At 38.2% G+C, this 24,426-nt stretch overlaps 1 protein-coding gene across 2 annotated transcripts in view; it reads left to right on the top strand.

Annotated features, from left to right (window-relative positions):
* LOC126199239 (RNA-binding protein 33-like) overlaps positions 1–24,426 on the top strand; it is a 222,544-nt gene that overhangs the window by 86,484 nt on the left and 111,634 nt on the right. For both annotated transcript variants that reach the window (XM_049936032.1, XM_049936031.1), the window contains exons 7-8: positions 10,033–10,174; positions 19,277–19,521. In XM_049936032.1, the coding sequence (XP_049791989.1) occupies positions 10,033–10,174; positions 19,277–19,521 (387 nt within the window). The remainder of the gene's footprint in view (positions 1–10,032; positions 10,175–19,276; positions 19,522–24,426) is intronic.

A 24,426-nucleotide genomic window follows, 5' to 3' on the forward strand; every position in this document is an offset into this window, starting at 1 on the left:
TTTATTTATAAAAACCAGTATTGTAGTTTGAGCCTTATAGCCATTATCAACTGGAATATCGTGAACTGCAAAAGCAGATCATATACACACAATTATATTTGAGTCGTGTCATGTGTTTAGCAGTTATATAATAAAATAAAGTCAAAATTAACATATTGCTCACATTGTGCTTCAGCATATATCAAAATAATAAAAACTATCTGACATGTATATGGGGTGTTGACAAAAAAAGTGTCAGATGTTTTGAGGGGTGGTAGTAACCATCAAGACAAGAAAAAAAGTCCAATAAATATGGGTTCGGAAATGCATACAATCTGAGATCGTTACATTTGTCCATAGTGGTTGAAGACAATAACTCCACCTCCTTGACATGCAAGATAAACATTGAGGAGACAAATACTGTATGGGCACAGTCATAGCCTTAGTGATCTGTAAGCAGGGTTCATTACTCTGCATGTCTTTCTGTATTGACATACTCTGGTATTAACATCAGTCTGAGCATTGGGTAGTTTACAACCAGTTGTGTTGTCAGCATTGTGGTATAGGTGCTGTAGTCTCAGACTTGTTAGTGTGTGTTATTGTGCAGTAAATTTCTAGCAGTGCTGGGTATGTGTTGTAGAGTTGCATCAACTTTTAAAAAAATGGCTTAATTGTTATGTTTACTGTTGTTGTGATGTGTGTATTGCCCTGTACATAAATGGTGCAGTAATTTTTTTTGTCTTCCACATGTTAGCAATGGGCATGTACTAATCGACAAGTGAAATGGTAGATATGATTTTCTGCTGCAGTTTAGCAAATGGAAGTAGTTGCAAGCCTGTGCCATCTACACGGAAAAATATTCACATCACACAGTACCATCTGATAAGCCGTTCGGCTAACTATTTCAGCATTTCAAGGACACAGGTCCTCTAGCACCCCACAAGGTGAACAGTAGGTGGTCTTGATCAGTCCACACACCTCAGATGGAGGAGCATGTTCTAAATCTACGACAAGGCGGGTTTCACAAGAGATGACATTGTGAACTTTCATAACCAGTGTGTGGCAATTGGCAGCAGCAGAAGGCATGAGTCTCCATTTGTCTGGTTCGTACTACATGAGCAATTGCTGCATCCGTACCATCTTCAGTGCAACAAAGCACTAAGGCCAGAAGATGACCACAGCAGATTGCAGTCCTGTCAGTGGCTCTTACAGAAGTTTACTGCAGATCTACTGCTTTTGCCAAAGATTTTAGTGACTGACGAGGCAGGGTTCACAAGAGATGGCATGTGATGTTCACAACCAGCATGAGTGGGCTAATGGAAATCCCTGTGCACTTGCAGAAAGAGTGCATAAACAACATCAGTGTATGGGCATGTGTTTTTAGTGATAAATTACTCGGGCTACAATGAAGATTGAACGGGACTCAATGTCATCAATTTCTTGTTAATGTATTGCCTCCCTTGTTGGCCTTATCAGCAAAGATTACAGGTGTGGTTTATGCACTGTCATGCACCAGCACATTTCCTCTGCAGAGTGCGTGAACATCTGATGCTGACATTTCAAGATCGCTGGATAGGTCTGGGAGGCCCCACACCTTGACCTCCCCGTTCCCCCGACTTCAGTCCCCAACATTTTTGGTTCCCGTAGGATTTTGGTTATGGGGATGCTTAAAGGCATTAGTCTATGCCATCCCAGTCAGTGATATCCAAATAGTGCAGGATTATGTCTTCACTGCATGGCAGCTTACGATGACAACCAGGTGTATTTCAATGAGTGGTAATTTGTTATCCCAAGGGAGAGAGGGATGCATTGCCATGGGCAGAAATCATGTTGGACACCTCCTATTACAAGTGTGATGATGAAAGGACATCAGGTCGAACCTTCCCTATGAACGTGTTTGCATATCTCAGAAAGTAAGTTCTGAGGACCCGTGTTTATTGGACTTTATGTTCTTATGCTCTAGCTTTCGAAATGTTGTGCTACAGAAGAATGTTGAAGATTAGCTGGGTAGATCACGTAACTAATGTGGAGGTATTGAATAGGATTGGGGAGAAGAGAAGTTTGTGGCACAACTTGACTAGAAGAAGGGATCGGTTGGTCAGACGTGTCCTGAGGCATCAAGGGATCACAAATTTAGCATTGGAGGGCAGCATGGAGGGTAAAAATCGTAGAGGGAGACTAAGAGATGAATAAACTAATCAGATTCAGAAGGATGTAGGTTGCAGTAGGTACTGGGAGATGAAGGAGCTTGCACAGGATAGATTAGCATGGAGAGCTGCATCAAACCAGTCTCAGGACTGAAGACCACAACAACAACAACATGTTCTTGTTTTGGTGGATACTAACACCCCTCAAAATCTTCAACACTTTCTTTTTAGCACCCTGTATATGTCATCAGCACATACATATGTTGGCTATTTCAGTGCAAGAATGGGTCTACATTAATCAAGAACGAACTATGAACGGCATAAAAATGGCATAAATTATACATACAGTTAGTGGTATCATCATATTTTACAAAAATTGCATCAAACCATTACGTGTGTACACTTTATAGATGATAAATGAGGCTGTTGGCAGGAAAAAACACATTCTCGTGTGGTATTCTGTATGCTATTTTCAGATATCATACGCTACAGAGTAAACATTTTCTATCTGAGTGAATTAATAATTATTGTAAGTTAGTTGACAAACATTCGGTATTCTGCTGTATAATAGAACCGTACTATTTAAGGAAGGAGATGGGTATATCATTTACCAAGGCATGGCTTAGTAAAACTCGTCTCCCCTAGCTTTGCATGCTCATAACATCTAGCAATCTGGGCAGTAATAATCATATAGACCCCATTACTCATGCATACATTGCAACAAAAACACTGAATGTGAACTTCATAACCACATAAAACCATCTTTTGTGACATTGCTTACTAAATACACTGAATTAATAAATAAAATAAAATATATATGCTTACAGATACTGAATCTAAACCGAAATTTATGGGAGAAATATCTCAGCCCTTCGAAATAAGTGCAGGTGTAAAGTAAGGTGGTGGCCTGTCCCCGATTCTTTTTAACAGTGTTTTAGAAAAAACAGTGCAACTTTGGAAGGAAAAACTGAATGAATGTAAGATTTCACAAATAAGGTTGGGAAAAGAAAACAAAAATATTGAAATTAACTGTCTCACATTTGCAGATGACATTGCTATACTTTCTGAAAATGTGACATCTCCTATATCAAAAATTAATCTTGTAGAAGCAATAGCCAGTAGGACTAGCTTAAGAATTTCTGCACGGGGAAAACAAATTACAAACATTAAAAAGATGATGCCACTTTCTGATAACAGCCAAGTTGAAAAGGTTAAAAAATTTGAATACCTTTGGGAGACAGCAGTTATAGAGGAAAGGATTTGTAAAATGGGAAAAGCAGGTGGTTTAAATAAAGATGTTAACAATAAAAAATGCCTGTCTAAAAATGCAAAAAACAAGGTGCATTCAATACATTAGTGAAGGCAGAATCTCTATACAGTGCAACGTCACTTAACGAGCACCTCTCTTAAGGTGCAATTCACATAACATGCGAAACAGATTGTAAAAAAAATGACTCACTTCGTGAGCGATGTTTTGCGTAATGAGCAACAACGTTTAAGTGGATTTAGTGTGATGACACCAGCTGTTCCTGCAGCGAGAGCAATGCTCAACAATATGAACACCTTTCATTGTTGGCAGAGGTATATGAACAATGTCTTTTGTATGCACTGCAGTCTGGGTTTAGTGCTCTTTCTGCTATCATCTTAGTGCAGCTTGTGGTCACACATTTTTCTAAACTTGTGTTCACACAGCGTTTTTTTTTTTTTTAAGATTTTAATTATCTTCATATAAATGTCCCTGAAGATAAAGCCTCAAGAAGACGACAAAAGAGAAAAAAATGACCTTAGGAATGACTCACAAAATCACTGAAAAACGTGAACGTGGTGTGAACGTTGCTGATTTAGCACATACTTACAATCGGTCTACATTAATTATTTGCACTATCCTCAAGAACAGGGACAAGATTACAGATATAGATGCTTCAAAGGGAGTGACAAGAGTATCTAAACAATGGTTTCGTATTCTGGCTGATCTCGAAAGGTTGGTCCATGTATGGATAAATGACAAGCAATTGTAAGGTGACACTATTAATGAGAACATCATTTGTGAGAAGGTGAGAATGAATTTTGCCAACCTTGTTAAGAAGCAGCAAGGGTCATCAGTGGCCAAAGAAGAGTTTAAGGGAAGTCGTGTGTGGTTCAAGAAGTTTAAGAAGAGAACCAGCTTCCACAGCGTTATGAGGCACGTTGAAGCAGCCAGCTCCACTACAAAAGCAGCAGAGAACTTCGTCAGAAACGTCAAAATGCTGCCGTAACAGGTTTTTAATTGTGACGAGATGGATCTATTCTGGAAAAAGGTGCCGAAGCTTACCTTTGTAACAGCAGAGGAGAATGCATTGCCCGGTCACAAGCCAATGAGAGACCACCTTACACTGCTATTATGTGCCAATGCAAGTGGTGATTTGAAAATTAAACTGCCGCTTGTTTACCATTCAGACACCAAACAAGCCTTCAAGAAGTTTAAAGTGCAGAACAACAGGTTAAGTGTGATGTGGAGGCCCAATAACAAGTCTAGGGTGACATGTAATCTTTTTTGAGATTGTATCAATGAAGTGTTTGGTACTTCGGTGAAAAAATATTTGCTTGATATGAATCTGCCACTCCATGTCTTCCTTGCTATGGACAACGCTCCTACCCATTCTCTAGGCCTACAAGACTACGTTCTTGAAGAATTTCAGTTCATTGAGATCAAATTTTTCTCCCAACACCACTCCGTTACTCCAGCCTATGGACCAAAAAACAGATTATTTCTAACTTTAAGAAGCTGTGCACTAAAGCACCCTTCGAGCATTGCTTTGAGTTGACTGAGTTGAATGAGTTGAATGACTGACTCTCAGAGAGTTCAGGAAATAATACTTCAACATCGTTACCTGCATCAGTATGATCGAAAAGATGTGGCAAGGGGTTACCAAGAAAACTCTCACTTCTGCTTGGAAGAAGCTTTGGCTGGAGTGCATTGTCGAATGTGACTGAGGCATTTGAGTCAGTACCTGTGAAGCCTGTAGTCAATGAGATTGTGTCTTTGGCCAAGAACGTGAGACTAGAAGTGAATAACAATGATATTGATGAGCTTGTGGAAGATCACAGGCAAGAAATGACCACCAAAGAGCTTATGGAGTTGTAGTGTGTTTAACAGCAGGAAGTTGTGGTGAGGAGTTCTTCAGAGGAGGAGGAGGAGGAGGAGGAGGAGGAGGTGGTGGTGGTGGTGGTGGTGGTAACGAGGAAGCAGCAATCTTCTGGTGCAACAAGAGAAATGCTAATGCGGAAAGCACGTGAATTGGTTGCATTGTACATTGAAAGTCACCACCTCCAATAAAGCAGTGGGTATGTGCGCTACAAATTTATTTTATGATAATACTGTGTCGCAATTTTGCCAAATGTTGAAGCATAAGCAGAAACAAATGACTATAGATAGCTTGCTAGTAAAAAAGAACTAGTTATGTATCATGAATAATAAAGTGCGTATATTGTATGTATAATTTTCTTTGAATAAATGGCATGACAAAGCTAAAACTTCCAGTATTTTTTTCTGCATGGAATGCATTATCATATTTTACATTAATTTATAGGGGATAAATTGTTTCACTTAATGAGTATTTCTCTCTACGAGTAACACTCTTGAACAAATTATGCTTGCTACTCAAGGTTCCACTGTATGCAAGTGAATATCTAGCATTAAACTATAAATTAGAAATAATAAAAAGGCGAATCATTAGGAATGTATTAGGCCCATGAGAAACTATGGAACTTCGTAGTAATGACGAAATTTATTGAAATATAGAAAACTTTTCAGAAGAAGACTTCTATTTTTTGGACATTTATATCAAAGTAAAGACAGTCGATTAACCAAACAGATCTTCAAAAGTTTGTGGCATCAGAAATCAACAAGAAGTTGCATCCATAAAGTAGAAAAGTCGTAGGAAAAAAAATTATACGAAAACTGAAGGAGCAACTGACAGAAGTGTTAACTGACAGAGAGGTGTTCAGGAAAAAGTATTGAATGTGGAAGGATTTCAAGGTAGGAGAGTGAAAAAAACTGGTCTGAAGTGGTCAGCAGACAGGAAGAAAAACATAGTGGACAGACGAAAGAGCCCTAGAACAAAAGAACCACCAAAAAGGAACATGTGGTCCTTAGTTGACCATTCGTATATATGCATCCTAGGTTATTTCCCACTTCGTATGGAAGATTACTTCTACAGGAAAAATAACACTGTAAACTACATTCCAAAACTGTAAGATACTTGTGCAGATTTATTCATACAACCATTGGTTTTCTCAAAATGCTTAGGAAAACACTGCCGTTTGGGCTGCTTTGGTAAGACTAGTTTAAAACACAGTATTCATGAAGATTTTTAAAATACATTACTCATATTTAACATACAGGCATTGTGAATACAAAATACATGTGCATTCAACACAAAACTCCTTCATTTTCTTAAGGAAGATGGGGACAATACAAAACAATGATAACAGTGTAACTACTATTCATGCTACAAAACTAGAATACACACATTTCAGTACATGTTATTGCATCTCATGTGTGTTGGCATTTCTAAGTCAGTTTAGAAAGCAATGCACTATTATTGACTTATTGTTATATGAGGTGGCACACATTGTGCGTGTTCAGTATATAAAGATGTTTCAAAGTAGTTAAATTATGTAACATATTTTAGATTTATGTATAACAGTGCATGTAACATCTTCCTGGATACGAAACAAATTGGTATAAAGTTGTCCATAACATATTCATATATCTAATGTGTTAATTTCATCCCCATCGATGCGCAAGTCGCCGAAGTGGCGTCAAATCGAAGGACTTGCACCCGGCGAACGGTCTACCCGACGGGAGGCCCTAGTCACTCAGCATTTACATTTAATAAGAGACTGTGTCAGTATACTGTGATGATAGTGACTTAAGATTAATTCTACAGTGTATCCACATGTTCAAAAGCATATAAATAACAACAGCATCAGAACAGTGTTAACATGGGGATAGGTACCTGATATAAGAATGGTTCTGTTAATGGGTCAGAGGAATTGGGGAGAGGGTTGGACGGGGAAAGACGCACTCACTTGGGTACAACCTCACTTCTGTTACCTTTTATTATTAGCACTAATGCTGACTAGGAATTATTTGAAAATCTCGTGTTTCATAACTGTGCTTGCTTGCGTCTTGCTAAACACTCATAAAGTTTGACAGTGGGGCCATACAAATGTAAGAAATGTTACCATCATGGTTTTTATCTGATTTTGTGATTATGTATTTATTGTGTAATTTGGACACTTCACATACTCTTAATGTTTGGAGTAGTAGCTGTATGTATGCGCCTTTATGAATATTTATATTTGATACTTCTGCCTGCTGATGAGTAGCAATAATCAAAATTACTATTGAAAGAAATAAAAAAATTAATTATTTGACAGCCTCAAGTGGAAACAATCAAGTTATATAATTACATAAAGGCTGTAGACCACTCCAGCATCAAATTATAAGATGAGATATGCCCATGACTTTAGTAGAATGTGTGGGGTAGGTGCATTGTATAGGTCTTGCACCTGGATCTTCCACAGGAGTGTGACTCATATGGTAAGGAATTGGACGTAGTTGTGTAAAGATGAACTAAGATATTTCGTAGATTGGGTGGGCGATGAAGTACCACTTTGGGAGGTGTGGGAAGGATTCAGTAATTTTGCGCGTAGAGCTTCATTATAATTGATTTAAAAGTGAAAGGAAAATTAATTGTATTTTGCTCCACTGATTTTTATTTATGGCTACAGAGAAACCCCTATTTTACGTTTTCATGTGGTCCAGACCTCAAAACTGTAAAATTCAGGAAAATGGTAAAACCCCCAAAATACGAGCAAAAACACATGTACTTGGCATATATTATTAAAAATCACAGTCCTTTCCAATCCTTTGTATAAAATCTAAGTGGAGGGAATTAAATGAACAATACAATGTTTATAGTATAATTTGTGGTAATGGATTTCATCAGTTCTTAAAAAAATTAAGGATGTGTAACAGCAAGTAAAAAAAATGTTTTTGAAATTGGTATGTGGGTACAAGGTAATCAAGCATGTTTTCAACATGTTGTAGCATACAAGTACAAATTATACATGCAAAACACGTGTTTTTGAGAGCTCATCCTTTGTGTTCACCCAGAGAAAAGCAAAAATTGCTGAACATGTTGAGTTAAACCAAAAGCGTCACAGCAGCCAAGTGGTTAAACGATAAACATAAATGCGGACAACTGCTTGATGACAGATTTTGTCACCATTGCTGTTATTGTTTAACGCTTTTCTTAAAAGCTACGCTTCATATGCTCACCAATGTTAAAGTGTTATTTTAGACTTGATGAGAGATAGAGAGATGTGAAAAAATGAGTTTACTTCCCCAGTTGATGTTACAAGCTTATTAGAAGGTGGCTCATTAAATTCCTGCACTGTGTAAAAAGTAAAAACTCAAGTGCTACAGTTTCGCTTAGTGCCCTTTACCACTGCTACCAATCTTTACGATCTGCAGTGTGTAGTGTGTGTGGTGCAAAGTATATATGTGAATAGTGTATGTATTTGTTGCAACTTTATTGTGTAATGTATGTAGTTGTTTCAACTGTATTGTGTCAGAATTGAAAATGAAAATCTTTAAAATGTGATATCACAAAACCCTTATTCTATTTCCGTTTGACATCTCTGTCATCGCACATCATCTACATAAAAATATATTTTCAGCACTTCACAAAATGCTTTCACCTCTACATGCACTCATGTCGTCGAAGGGCCACTCGTCCTCTCCACACATGCAGTAGGCAAGCTCTTTTTATATGTGTTAGTGTGGTGTGGTGGCAGTGCTGACTATTGGTTGACTTTAACAGGTTGCCAGCCAATAAGAGCTCACTAGCCAGAAATGGGCGACGTTTCCTTGCTTATGACTGAGCATATCCTTCGAGACTCAGTGTTAGAATTTAAAAGATTGACAGTTGATAGTGTTACTGAACACAGTATATTGGAAATACATGCAAAAAGACTAAGTGGCAAAGGAAAATATGGTGGCTGGATCACTTTGTCACGTATTGGCTTGGTCCGGAACATTTTGCGTTGACTGTCTTGTTTTTTCATTAGCGATGCAACCTAGCAGTAGTTGTATCATACTAGTGCGGTGAAGCTGAATGCTGCAAGTTGTGTTGGCAACACCGACCATGGATTACGCCACCATTTCCTCTCTCATGTCTCCCGTCTTCACAATGGCCCAAAATATCCCCTTAACTCTGCCGCCACCTGTATTTCGAACCATTTGTCTTTTGTGCCACATATAACTCATCCAGTCACGTCAAATGTCAATAGGAAGAAATGGGGATGTAATCAAGCGAGATGTTGAGTAAGAACCTTAATTGAGGTAAACCTTACTAGGAAGAATTGTAAAATCAGGACATTTTTTAGCATTGATCTTTTCACAGGGGCTATGAATTTAGGGTGTAGAATCATGAAAAAAGTAAAATCAGAGAATGTAAAATTAAAGTTCCACTGTAATTGGTATTCTGTTAATTTAGGACATTATCAATTAACAACTGACTAGTGTCCATAAAGACAAATTTACTAGGTTTGAACATCCAATATCTGCTCTAACTCACCCAATGAGCTGCAGTGCGGAAGGGGGAGAGTGTGGGCAGGCTTTACACTGAGGATGAACTCCTAATTTTGCATTTTCGCATAAACAAATCAATGTCAGTAATGAAAGAAGTGATAAGTGACAGAAAAAATCGTAGCATCAACTAAAATAAATACTAGTAGAACAAAGCTAAGTTTGTTTGCTTTTTATGCTTAAGTATGAAACATTTTGATTAAGTAGCAATTGAAGTATCCATTAATATATTAACATGTAAATGTGTTTTTGTGGTACTGCCCGCAGCAGCAGCAACATTATCAACAGAAGCTACAACCATTCCACTCATTCCAGAACTCTGGACCCCATTTTGCTCAGATGCAACAACCACCTCAGAAGATTCTCATAAATCCACATTTCAGAGGTGCTGTACAGCCCCACCCAGATAGTAAGTGCAAATTGTATATATATTTCAATTTGTTCTTTGAACTATTCCAAACTTGAGTCTCTGGGTATTTTGTAATAAAACACTTCGAAATTATTAAATCTACTTATTTTGTGTAAGCATCATAGTTCAGTTCCACACCTCAGTCCAGTGTCCACATTTCGATTTAACACTGCCTAATTTGGCCATGCTCTGGTGCAGGATTGCTACCCATCTTCCATAAATGAGGTAGTGAGTGATTATTAAAAACATTGTCGAAACTGCACTTAAGCCTTTATCTGTCAGGTGTGGAACAGTGTAAATAGTTGTGATTACCTTTAAAAAATATAATTTTGTGGATTGATATCATTATAAAAAAGTTGACAACTTATACAAAAACTGTGTGAAATCATAATGTATATCCTTTTCCCTGTTACTGAGTGGGAGAAAAAAAGAACTAAATCTTTAAAAAGTTATCAATCTCTTAACTGTTTTTCGTGTTTGTTCTCATACATTGTGTCCATTGCACCTGCAAGATAATCAACGATTAATTTTATTTTCTTATGCTTACTGATAAAACAGTAATAAAGTCAGTTATAGTGTGCACTATTGTTGATGTATTAGCTAAAGGGACAATTGAAGGATTAACATTCCATTTTTTCTTGTCTATGTAGATAAACAATTACAGTAATATGAAAAGGATAGTTTCTACTCGCCATATAATGGAGATGCTGAGTCACAGGTAGGCACAACAAAAAGACCATCAGAAAGTCAGCTGAAAGAGAGAGAGAGAGAGAGAGAGAGAGAGAGTGAGTGAGTGAGTGAGTGAGTGAGTGAGTGAGTGTGAGTGTTCGATAATGGCCTTGTTGTCCTATCTGCGACTCAGCATCTCCACTATATGGTGAGTAGCGACTATCCTTTTCATAATATTGTTACATTCCATCCTGGATTTTCCATTGTTAGATAAACAGTTACATTGTTATGTGCAATATTTTGGCTGCCACTGTAGTCATCTTCATCAGATGCTGCAAATTATACTCTTACATGTGCTTGCTACCAGCACTTCAGCTGAATATAGGAGATATTCAGTAGCAAACACAAGTTGGTGTAATTGGATATTGAGTTGAATAACATCAGATGGGATATAGTAGGGTTATCAGAAGTGCTCCATGTTTCAGACATATAGGGATCTCAGATAGAATAGCAGACAGATTAAAAAAAAAATAAACAAGATTTTCCATGAAAATCATTCAAGTCTATGCACTAACAACATTATATGCTGCTGTGAAGGTATAATACCTCTTTGAAGGAATGCGAAAGCTGATATATGATAGAAAATCTTAGTGCAAGACATTGATGAGAGACTTTAATGGAAAAGAAGGACAATAAAGAAATAAGGATTCTTCAATGAGAAAATTTGAATATAATAGCAAAAATTAATATGACTAGTGTGCAAAACTTAAGGACAAAAGTAACTTTCTCATGATGTGTTGCTGCAAAGTAACATAGCTCAATGGAACTTCGAGCACAGGGTCCCAGGTTCGATGCCCGGCGGGGTCAGGGATTTTCTCCTGCCTTGAGATGACTGGGTGTTTGTGTTGTCCTCATCATTTCATCATCATTCATGAAAGTGGGAAGATTGGACTGGACAAATGTTTGGAATTTGTAGGGGTGCTGATACCACGCAGTTGAGTGCCCCACAAACCAATCATCATATCATCATCAGCATCAATGGAACTTGCAGCCTACTTAAAAAAGAACTGCTACTGTATAGTACAGAAGGTAACTGATGGGGTGGGAACATGCAGTGAGATGAACGGAAATGGCACTTTTTTTCAAAGACAGTAATTACACTGAAGTCTCGGTGATTTATGATGGGACCCTAGACATCACAAATGGCAGAAAAAGATACTTACGGGTGTGTGATCACCACGAAGGAATGCATCCTCTGCAACATGCACCCATGGCCATGCTGGCCACAAGGTTGGTAAGGAGTTCTTGTAGTGGGACATTCCATTCCTCCACTAGTGCAGTTGATAACTGCTGCTTGGCTGTTGATGCATGTTCACATACTGCAACACGTCTCCCCAACGCATCCCACACATACTCAGAGGGATCTCAATCGGGAATGTGGGCAGGGCCATCCATTTGCTACACATGCTGTTGTTCCGTGGGCTCCTCCACTTCTGCTGTTCACTGTGGTTGTGGATTGCCATCCATAAAAATGAAATTGGGGCTGAATGCACCCCTGAAAAGATGCATGTGGGATAGGAGTACAGTGTCACAATAAAGTTAACTGGTTTGTGTACCATGATCAAAGATGTGGATGTCAGTATGTCCATGCACAATTATGCTTCCCTGCACCATGACACCTGGACCACCAAAATGATCATGTTCAACAACATTTTGAGGTGCATTACATGTTCCACTACTTGTCATACTTGTCATATGAAGGTACATCCAGACTCACAACTCAGACTGAATCTGCTCTCATCCACGAAGAGTACACGACCCAGCTGCTTGTTGGTCCAGTCCTTTTGCTCTTGGCACCATCACATACAGAACACAACATGCTGGTCGTCAGGTAAAGAAACCAACCCCATGCATTCGCTATGCCTCTGTGGAGTGAGAGATTGCGTGCCTTGCAGTCCTGTTAAATGTAGTTGCCATGGCACCCACTATTTGACATGGGTTCTATCTTGCCTGTTGCACAATTGAGTGGTTATCATCTACTGTAGCTGACCATGGTTGACCACTTCCTCTCTTTCGTACAGCAGTGCCCATGATTCAGAATGCTCCCCCTGCATGTGGAACAAAGCTGCAAGCAGTACCAAACTCCTAGGATACACTTATCACACTTGTCTTTCTCCCAATTTTCCGATGATTCTTCCCCATGTAAAGTCATCCAAATGTTGTCTTCGACCCATGTTGTAATGAAGAACACAGTGCGCGGAAACTGCTTGCTGATAGACACACTGTCTTTTCCCATTCCTTCAAGTGTTGCTGAGCCATTAACATTTGATGCTATAGTCATGCTGACCTCACACTTCCACAATGTAGTAAATCTGTTGCATTACTTTATCTGGCTCATTCGTGAGGTTTGCAAAGCAGTGTATGTTGGTAGAATTTGTCAGAAGTAATATATTTATGCTTCATACATTCTCGCAGAAGAAAAACGCAAATAAAAAAGGGACTCAGCAGGGACTAACTGGAAATATGAAATGAAACTGAATGTTTTATCAAACATTAGAGGGATTGTGCAGGATGTGACAGTCCTGAACTGCTTTAGTTCATCAATTGATCACAGACTTCTGAGATGCTGAGTAAAAATAGAAGTAAAGCTGAAATAAGCAAACTCACAAGGCAAGAAACCAAGACGTTTGGATTACGAGAAATTATTTAATAATAAGGGCTGCATACTAGATTAAATTAAGCAATCAGTTTAGCATCTTGGAAAATCAGGGTTATGTGGATATAGAAGAAAGGTCCAATTATTTAGCATAAGTATCAGGAAAGTAGTAAAAGGTGTTAGGGGCAGAGACAAAAGAAAAGAAAACTTCGAATGGAGCAAGGAAGGAGAGTGCGCAAGCAAATGATAACAGAAATAGAGTAGATTACACTGTATTAAACACAATTGCTTGGAAATGTATTTGTGAGGATGTGAGAAAATAAAATGAAAATGCCATTGGAGAAACAATGAAAAAGGCAGAACACAGAACAGAAATACATGTTTATTGGATGTCACTTTGCATTAGTTAATAAGGCAGTAACAAACAAAAATGGGGAAAATCTATCAAGTGTTTGAGGATTCCTTTAACTGTTTGTGTAATTCAGAAAATGAATAAGACTTGTTTATTATTTTTAATGTCCCATTTTCTAATGTAAATCCCTCAGCATCACCTGATTCAATTTGACTACACTCCTTTACGCATGTTTTACTGTTGCTGATATTCATTCTCTTTTCAAGATGCGATCCATTCCTTTCAGTTTATCTTCCAGTCCTTTGCCATTTCTGGCAGAACTACAGTGTTATCAGCAAACCTTCAGATTTTATTTCTTCTCCCTAAACTTTACTACCTTTTTCAAAATCGTCCTTGGTTTCCTACAATGCTTACCTCAGTGAACAGATTTTAAACAACACGGTCGATATGCTACAACTTACCTGCTCCCTTCCCAACTAGGGTTTCCATTTTGTGGTCTTCAACTCATATAACTTCAGTCTGGTTTCTGTACGAGCTGTAGATAGATTTTCACTCTCTGTGTTTTACCCCTACTTCCTTCACAATTTAAAAGAATTTACACCTGTGAGCATTGTCAAAAGCTTATCTCGTATTTATATCTACATCTCATATGTACTTTCATCAAAGTCTAATATGATTGAATAGATAAAGGGTCTACTCACCACATGCTAGCAGGAGAAAACACACACAAAAGTTAAGGAAATGTGCAAGCTTTCTGAGCCAGTGGATCCTCGTTTTGGCAGAAGGGTTGAAGGGGAAGGAAGAGGAATGAAGAAAAAGGACTGACAATGTTAAGGAAACAGAAAGAGTTATGGAAAAGTTAACAGGAACCCTGGGTCAGGCGAGACTTTCTGGAGACTGGATGAGAAGGAAAGAGTGACTGTTGGGGAATGCACTGGACAAGTTTTGAAAATATGGGAGCTTAAAGGTGGAATATAGGGTAAAAAGTAAGACAGAAATTACTGACAAAATGTCGTGCAAGTGCATTATATGTGGTAGACATGTGAGGTGGGGGAGGGGGGGGGAGGAGAAAGGAATAGTAACTGGACGGCCAGGTGGGTGACGAGAACTAAGGATATGTTGAAATGCCATTACCACCTGTCTAGTTCTGAGAAACTATTGTTAGGGGAGAATACAGAAGGCGTATGTGGTGAAACTGGTACTGAGATCATGAGCTGTCATGTTGTAGAGCATGCTCTGCAACAGTATGTTGTGTGACATCAATATACACCCTCTGTGTACATCCATTCATCATGTTCAAAGAATACATCTACATCCATACTCCGCAAGCCACCTGACGGTGTGTGGCGGAAGGTACTTTGAGTACATCTATCGGTTCTCACTTCTATTCCAGTCTCGTATATCAGAAGTAGATGACATACAAGCTCATACGCACTCACACAAATGCAACTAACACACACATGACCACAATCTCGGGCTGCTGAGGCCAGACTGTGATCATGTTTGTGTTAGTTGTGTGTGTGTCGTTTATTTCTGATGAAGGCATTTTTGGCTGAAAGCTTACCTGCTGACAGTCTTTTTCTTGTGTCTTATCTGTGAGTCAGCACCTCACTATGTGGTGAGAAGCAACTATCCTTTTCATAATATTGTCATTTTTCCATCATGAATTTTCAATTGTTTGATTTGCAGAAATACGTGATTCCACCAGTCTCTTTTTTACATTATGTCCATTACACTAGTCAACAAATTTAAACTTTTTTTCTGCATCTGGTTTGTAAATGAGTGGATTTACCTAATTTTGGGGTGCTGAATACACTGGTAAAATCAGTTTTTCTCTATGACCTCACATTTCCTGGATACACAGGAGAATAAAAAATGGTAATAGCAAAAATTGACACAATTAAGTCAAACAAAAATACACATTGAGAACATTTGAAATCAATATTATTTTGTATGTATATATGGGCATGATGCCAATAAAAGGCCCAGATTAGTTCAGAAGATATTTTTGCCTTTAATCGTCTTTGGTTTTTGAAAAATGTGACGACAGAGCTCTTCTTTTGTTTGCCGTTTCATCACTATCCGTAACAAGACCCCAGCAGTAGTCACCCATCATCAGAGGGTTTCAGTGGCCTTGGTAACGGTGTTCCATGGTAAGAATGTCTTGTTGAAAGTGTTCACCGTGCTCATCGCTTATGGCTTCCAAATTTTCTGGGAAGAAATCAAGGTGAGAATGTAAAAAGTGAATTTTAAGTGACATTTTACACCCCATGTTCTTAGTTGTTCAACAGAGGCCATTCCTTGACTATATAGTGGTTCTTGGTGTCATGACTGTCCCAAAGGCACAAAAGGCAGCAGTATTTCGTGAATCCAGCCTGTAAACATATAAGGTGTGCAACAACTGTTAAATCACAGCGGAGTTGCCATTCATGATACTTATATTTGATTGCCTCTAACAACAAAGCCATGGTTTCATAAGTTTCTTTCATGTTTACTGCGTAAACTAAAGGTACTGATGGAACTGCATTGCCATTATGCAGAAGCTTTCAAGCTGGTTTTACTGGAGTCAGTAAATAGTCGCCACTCCTGTGGATTATGTTGTACCAGACCATTGACATCTCTGCATACACACATTGAATTCTGCATATTGAAATATTGACCAAAGGAAGCACCTCTTGATCTGAAACAAGAAATTTTTGTCCCTGGAGCTAGAAGGTTCCTTTGTTGCAGTCTCGACTCCAAGAGTTCAGCTTTCTGTGCCGAAAGTTTTAGATCGCGAACCAAATTGTTCAATTCCTTTTGGTTAAAGAGCTGAGGTGAAGTGTCATGATATTGAGGGCAGTATTCTATATGTTCATTACTTTCTGATTCACTTGACATGGTGTCTGGTTCCATGGCTTTCAAGTTACAGGCAGGAATAGGCAACCCCTCATCATGGGGCACAGGCAAATGCACTGAAGATATATTTGGATACTTTATTTTATGTCTAGTTTTGCTTGACTGTCCCAAAATATTTGTAAGACAGAAGTAACAGTGTGAATAATGATCATTAGCTCACCGCTCCTTTGCAAATCAAAAGCAAACAAACATCAGAAGAGAACAACAGCAAAAAGAGAAATACTGAATACAAAAAATAAAATAAAACTTTAAAAACTCAAAAATGGTATGTGCTAGAACATTTTGGAAAGTATATTCGGATTATATACACCAAAATACATACTAGTTGATGTTTTGAAGTTGCCAAGCTGGTATTCTGTACACCATTACTAATAGTATGTTAAACTGGGTCAAATCAAGTGGCAATATGTATGCTGTAGTTTATCCAGGGTGTATACGACCCGGGACTACCAGGAGATCCGGGAAAAACACGGGAATTTTTTCATCCGGGAGAAAACCGGGAAAAACCCGGGAATTTTTTAGAATTCAGGGAACGTTTCATTGTTTTAGTTTTCAGTTAAATTTTTGTGATTTTGACTGGTAAGAACCAATACTCCAACAAACGATATTACTGTATCCCGCGTCTGCAGGATAATACTGCAGCAACAAAACATTAACAAGAGGAAGTAAAAACTAAAATGAAACTTAAGTCGCAAAGGAAATCCGCCATATACAACAACAAAACATAGTGCTCATACAAGCGTCTGCCAACAGCAAAGAGTGTCAAAGGTTTTAGAAAGACTATGCAAAGATTCATAATGACAAATTGCCTCCGATGAGCGTGACGTGACAGCTGTTGACATTAGATTCGTTTGAGCAGTTGCGGGTGGGCTCTCGTGCATGCACAGTTGAGTCGCATATGGGTAATACCTTCTCGCGCTTCTGGCTACTGATGTGTGGCTGGGCGCCACTAGCCACTATCTACTATTGCCCCAGTTCGGAAATATCGTAGATCCGGGGCTGATGCACAGAGCAGTCCAAGTAGTAGTAGTGTGGAGGCGGGGAATCTCCACATGACCTGTGTTTACGTTTAGTGATTTTGCTGTTTCCTCTTCATTTATTACTCTCACATCAAATTAAAATAAAACAGGTTTCTGTGGCCAGGAGCTATCAAAAGAATTCTGACAGTCAAGCATTAATCACCTTGCAGAACAATGAAGTTATTTTTGTCGCTTTGCCAAAGAGATTTGGCTTTTATTAATCTTTTGCGCTGAGGCAGTCAATTTACTTGAAACTAAGTGTTTAATTTCACACTGTTGGCTAGTTTCAACTGTTCGTTGCATTTCAAGTGCACGTTTTCCATCTTCTAGCTCGCATGGCATTATGCCATAATAAAGAACCAAACATGAGATAATACAGTACTGGTACTCAGGAAAATTTATATCCAAATCTGGACATATGGATGTGCACTTTAAGCCTAATTATGCATTTTAGTATGGTTCACGAAATTCCGGTTAACTTGTAGTGTCCTCTGATGTCTTGTTTCATTTGTGACATAGTTCAAGATCTTTAATGTTTTACATGTACGAACATACTTGCTTCCTGTGTCGTCATAGCTGCGCAAGAGCGGTGGCGTCTGTTTTCTGGCACTCTCTGGCAACTGCTGAAACGAATCAGTTTCTAACAGGTCATGGGAAAACATTGCAGATGGTGGTTTGTAAAGTGTTACTTTCAAAGTAAATTTCCTTTTACACAAGATGAACTATATGCGAGAATGTACGATGAATTTCTTAAATCACCGAGCGTTTGTCTTTCAATTAAAAATCAACTCTTTGAGGACTACGATCTAGAAGAATTTCGAGCCCAGGAGATCAGACATTTACGTCGTTATTTAAAATTTTACTGGCACATTTGTGTGATATATCTTAAAGTGTAACACTTGTAAAAAAGATCAACATTATATATGGAAGCTTAGCTTCTCTTGCAGCTTATTAATCTTCGAGACTACGATTATCTGTGAAACGCCTGTTTTTCTTGTAGCAACACTATGTATATTAATTTAAACCATCAACTTTTCTTATTTGTGTGTTCGCGCTCCTTAAGAGTGATCTTGCTATTGGCTGAGTACATCACGTGTCCTGTGCTGTCATCAGCTGGCGAGATCACATGATTTGAGCTATGACTGGCTTACAAAAGCGCATCGCAATCTCGATTTCAATGCCTTGGAAAGTAACATGCAGTGTTTGGTGGAATTCGAATTTATATCTTCGTAACACGAAAATATGCAGCGCACATGTTGCTGCTGCATATCAAAGATCTTTCCAACAAAACGTGGCCCCCCCAAACCCCCACCGCTCCCAAGTTTCGTTTTCTGTAGTGCCGGGAAATTCTACGTCGACGTATAAAACCATAAACACCCTGTTATCTTATTTAATTTATGTCAATAATTTTTGGTTCTCTGATTTACTTATAATTTGAATGACTTAAATAGTTTAAATTTTTTACTTATGTTGAGGCTTCTAGGTGAATTATTGCTGTTATCTTCCAGCTCGGCTCATATGGGACCGGGAAGGAGGAGTAAATAATGGTTTTCCTCAACGTATGATGGGAAATGAAGATTATGGTCAGATGCCACATGGAGGATTTGATGGACCCTTCCAGCAAAATCCGAATCCTCCCAGCGCTGTGCTTCCTGATGGCCTCCACCCACACCATCACCATCAGAATCAAAGTTATCCACCCGCACTGCATGCATCGCAACAGCAGCCACAATACTACAATGAAAATTATATGGTGAACTTAATTTTTAGTTCATTCCTTATTCCAGCCAAAGCATAGGCAGAATTATAAATTACTTTATTTTTACTTTTACGTAAGTGTCTAGCTGCTGGTTTCAAAGTAATGATTTTCTTTTGTAAGCTAGGTGATCTGGAAAAGTATATAACATTTCCATATTCTGCTTAACGTTCACACCAAATGCATCTACATTTTGTAACTGTATGCCAATTTGCGGTGTGTACTTAATGTTTTTACTGAAATGAATTCGTTGTGAGAATTTATTCACTCTGTCAAGTATAGCAGCATATTGTGAGGATTAATGGTGTAAATCTACACTGCTGTATCTACGTTGTATTCAGATTGTTGCACAGGTAACGTCAGATTTGGTAATGGTGTTTGAAACAAAAGTAAGTTAATGGAAAATAAGAGTTATTGTTATGTCTCCTACTTTTTGCCAATGCTGAGGCTACAAAGAAACATTTAATTAGTGCTAATAAGCCTAGGTTCATTACATCATTTTTTTGTGTGCTTCATCAGCAGATTATAGTACTTCGTAGCATCAGTTCTTTCAGTGCTTAGTCAGGAAAAGATGCCAAGTCTCATGAGTGGCAAAGTAAAATATTTCTTCTTCTTCTTCTTCTTCTTCTTCTTCTTCTTTTCCAAGTGCTTCAGGAGACCCAGAAAGAAATGAAAGGAGAAAGGGTAGATTAGGGTTTAACATCTTGTCAAAGACTTGATCATGAGGGACAAACATAGAAAAATACAAACCCAAAGTAACAGTTGGATTCTTTACATTTTGGGAGCATCATGCCCACTATTGCATAATTTCCTTTCTGCAAGTGAGTGCAAACGTGTATCTACATGGTTCATTTGTTGGAATTACATCACCAGATGTAGATCTCTCTTTCTGTCTTTAACTGCAGTGAGTCATTCATTTCCTGTACCCAGTTACATTGTTACATTTATTTTTCTGGCTGCTTCTACCATGTTCTGATAAAGGTAAAACTCATAAAGCGAAATTTTTATTTTAAGATCACAAGATTTTCTAACACTCAACTGTCTACTTGCTGATAAAAGATTCAGTAATTGTACATTGTATTCATAAAATCCAATTCTCATCATGCCCAAATCTGACATTTCATGTGTAATAAACTAATATTAAAGTCCCGTACAGTTCATACATCACTAAGTAACTTTGTGACAAGTTTTTTGTTTAAATTGTGGACAAAAGTAATTGCTAAATTGTATTATATCAATATATTATTTTCATGCAGCTTGATCCACAGGCCATTTAAATGCTCACCAGTTTTATCAGATTGTTCACATGTATTGTTTCTGCACTGTGTTCGATAGAAAGTAAGGAATGGAAAAAGCTATAAAGAGGAAACAAACCAATAGGTGAAAAACCAAATGAAATAAATTGAACATACATGTGTGGGTATTTATTTTGCACAGTAAAGTAACATATTACTTTCGTATTTAACACCAAACAATGAAATATAACTCTGCACATGCAATGAGGCATATAACATAATGATAATATAATGTAAACTAACAGGGAAAAAAGAGCACTGCCTAAACGGCCTATGAAATGAAATGAAACCATTTCTCTTCTACGGAGCTGCAATCGTTTTGCACATAATAATTAAGATGTATTGGATTGTGTTTTAATTACAAGTTTAAAGTAAAAATATATGATGCTGCTGCTGTTATGTGTAAGCAGCATGACATCTGTAGAGGAAATGAGCATGCTATTTATTCTAGGTAGTTAGTAAAAGTGAACTGTCATTTCTTTACATTAATTGTTGCAGTCATATGTATTTCAGAGCAACAAATGAACGTGTGCAGATTAATATGACAAATAGTCATAACAGATTCAAGGGAGATGCAGTTCACTGATTGATTTTTTTTATGTAAAGTAATTATTGCTCTTTCTAATTTACAGCAACAAAGTTAGCAATTCTTCCAGTAAAAGCCTTAGAACCAAGAAAGATTGTAGATTTTACACACCATAATGCTGCCAAACACAGCTGAGAGAGATTTTTCTACGTCAGTTGCTTTTTGTAATTGTCCTGTAATTTAGCCAACCAGTTGTTTTATGCGACTTATTGAAGTTGTGCAATAACAGCATTAATCACTTGTAAGCATGAACACACAGACAATAGTTCTATGTTACCTAGGAAGATGAGTTTATTGACATTGTAAATTTTCTGAACAGTATTTTGCGTGCAGATTTAATTTTCGGAGTGATGAACCTACATTTATTTATGCTAATTACTTAAGTGTTGTTCTAAATACATTGCTGTTGGACCGGAGGGAAGTGAAGAAAATTCTTCTCTGCATTTTGTGTAAATTTGCATTCAACATCTGACATGCACACTGCCAACACTTAATAGAGCATTGACAGTAGTCAAATATAGCAACATCCCACCTCCATTGTGTCATTTGTTGTTATCTCATTGCAGTCTGTATTGTGAGAGTGATCATCATTCCAGTGTAAGTTGGAGAGGGTCTTCTGGAAGATCATATATGTGGCACATTAATTTTTTTTAAAAAGTAAGTGAGTTAGATGCTAATGCAAGAAGTTATTAATGAAAAAAATTCCATGCTAACAATGTGGGAAAAGATAGATTGTTACTTATTATAAAGATGACACATTAAATTGCAGACAGGCACAATTAATACAGGTACACACAAACTTTCGGCCACCACAGCCTTCGTCAGAAAAAGAAACAGAAAGAGAAACACACAATTCATTCACACAAGCAAGCACACCTCTTGCACACAACTGCCAAATCTATCAGCTCATACTAGAATGTACCTAATCATAGATGTTGTTTCAGAGATTTCTACAGGTTTCTAGTGTCTGATAAGATGTCATCCTGATTTACAAATACAATGCAAGCAGTGATACTCCACTGTAAACCTGCAAGGAAGCTCTTAGAAAAGAGTAATCCTTGCTAGAGGAAGAGGACTATGACTGATGGACGAGTTGAAAGGTCTGAAATAGATTTGCATCCCATACATGTGTTTCTGGAAACTGGTTTTAGGAGATTATTGCATGAAATTATCAGCACTGAGCAGTGTGGAAAGCTCAAACTAAAGACACTGTGAGGGATAGTCATAAAGTTTCAGTTATCAATTTAAAAAAAAATTCAAACTGTGACGTTGGCATTTGATGATGCTGTCACTATTTCTCTGCATATCAACACTTCAGTGTGACATATTTTTTCCAACAATGAATGACTTGGTTGTAGAAGTCTACATTTTAGCTGTTCAGGAAATGTTTCATTTTCAAAATAATGTCTCCATCATTCTGGAAATACCTGCCATGGAATGGTGTCTCCATCTGGTGAAAGAGGAAGAAGTCGCTGGGTGCCATGCCATGAGAATACTGGAGGTATGAGGTAAAACTTGATAAGCAGCAAGTGTGAGTATGGACTGTGCAGAATGATCTGAGATGGTGCTGTGCAACAAAAACAACCCTTTGGGAAGCTTTTTATCGCAATTCACCTTGTCAGCTCTCCGTAACCTCACCAGGAGATTTCTATAGTATGCGTCTGCGACAGTTTGCCCCTTAAGAGCATTGCTACAAAACACACACCATCATTTTGACTGACGATTGTTAAGTCTTTGCCTCTTTGTCAGTGGTGAAACCACATGTAAGAATGCAAAGTCTTGTAGCAGTGACATTATGTAAAATGTTTTCAGATTTTCAGCCTTGTCAAGTGATTAAAATTACACGAACTTTCTGCCAAACATTCCTTAGCCACTGTCAAGTGGTATGATTGCCAGTGGGTTGCTGTTATGCCCTTATGTACATTAGCTGCCATCTGTGACATCACTGGTGCTGGAAGGATTGCCATATATTGGCATACGTTGACCTTGTGTTTGATGTGCCCTCTTCAATTGCGCAATCGCTGGATACCGTGTCGCACTGAGCTGCAGGCCACTGTCTTTATTAAGGGTGTTATCAACGAGTTTTATTTCAATGGCTTCTTTAATTACAGTCCCAGAAGCTGTTAGTGCAAGCCACAACAGAGTTCTTGTCAAATTTGATCTTGTGGCCACTTTCTAAAACTGCTGTTAAAGTGGATTTCTTGTGGTAGTACAGGCAATAATAGGGGTGAAACCACATGTTTCCTCTGCTTGCTGTGCTCCTTGTCTCAGGGCCATGCTAATACACCCAGCACTCATCCATGGTGATTAGGCAGCAAAAGTTACCTTAATTAGACTGTCACAGCTACATTCCCACTGCTGCCTCGGTTAGGCTTATGGAAAACGTATGGCTTATGGAATTGTGGAACCCGATGGGCAATGACCTATTTCACTTCTGAAATGTTGTGCAAGATGAAAACTGATCCATGACTGATTTTAAGTTTTTCCACTATTCCCTCAACTGTAATACAGCAGGTCGTCAAGCAACAGCCTCCTCCTCTGTTGTGATTCTCAGTTGTTCACAGAGACATTGTTGTTCGCTTCCTCCTGCATCATTCAGGCTTGTTTTATCCCATCAGAAGCATCTGTGTCACCTAACCACTGTGTCATGTGAGGGTGTGTTGTTGCCATACATGTTCGCTAACTCAGCACAGGTTGTTCGGCATTGTTCCCCTTCAAATGCAGAAAAGTAATCATAGCACAGTATTCCTTTTTGTATGTGAGATGAGAAGCTATTTTATTTGGTTCCTCTAGCAGTATGTGTTGATGAGGGGATTTCAGTGTGTACCAAAACTGCGAACACAACAAAAATTAATTATGTAACTTTGTTTCATGGTGATAATTAAAACCGTATGACTACCACCTCAAACGTAGTTTTGCAATTGCTTGAGCTCTTGTAAGAGGTAGGACCAGAAAAATACAGACAGACATGTTTCCGATACGAAAGATGACATTGCAACACAAGGTGCATCTTAAATGTTT

The sequence above is a fragment of the Schistocerca nitens genome, chromosome 8 (genome assembly GCF_023898315.1).
Source record: "Schistocerca nitens isolate TAMUIC-IGC-003100 chromosome 8, iqSchNite1.1, whole genome shotgun sequence".
NCBI lineage: Eukaryota > Metazoa > Arthropoda > Insecta > Orthoptera > Acrididae > Schistocerca > Schistocerca nitens.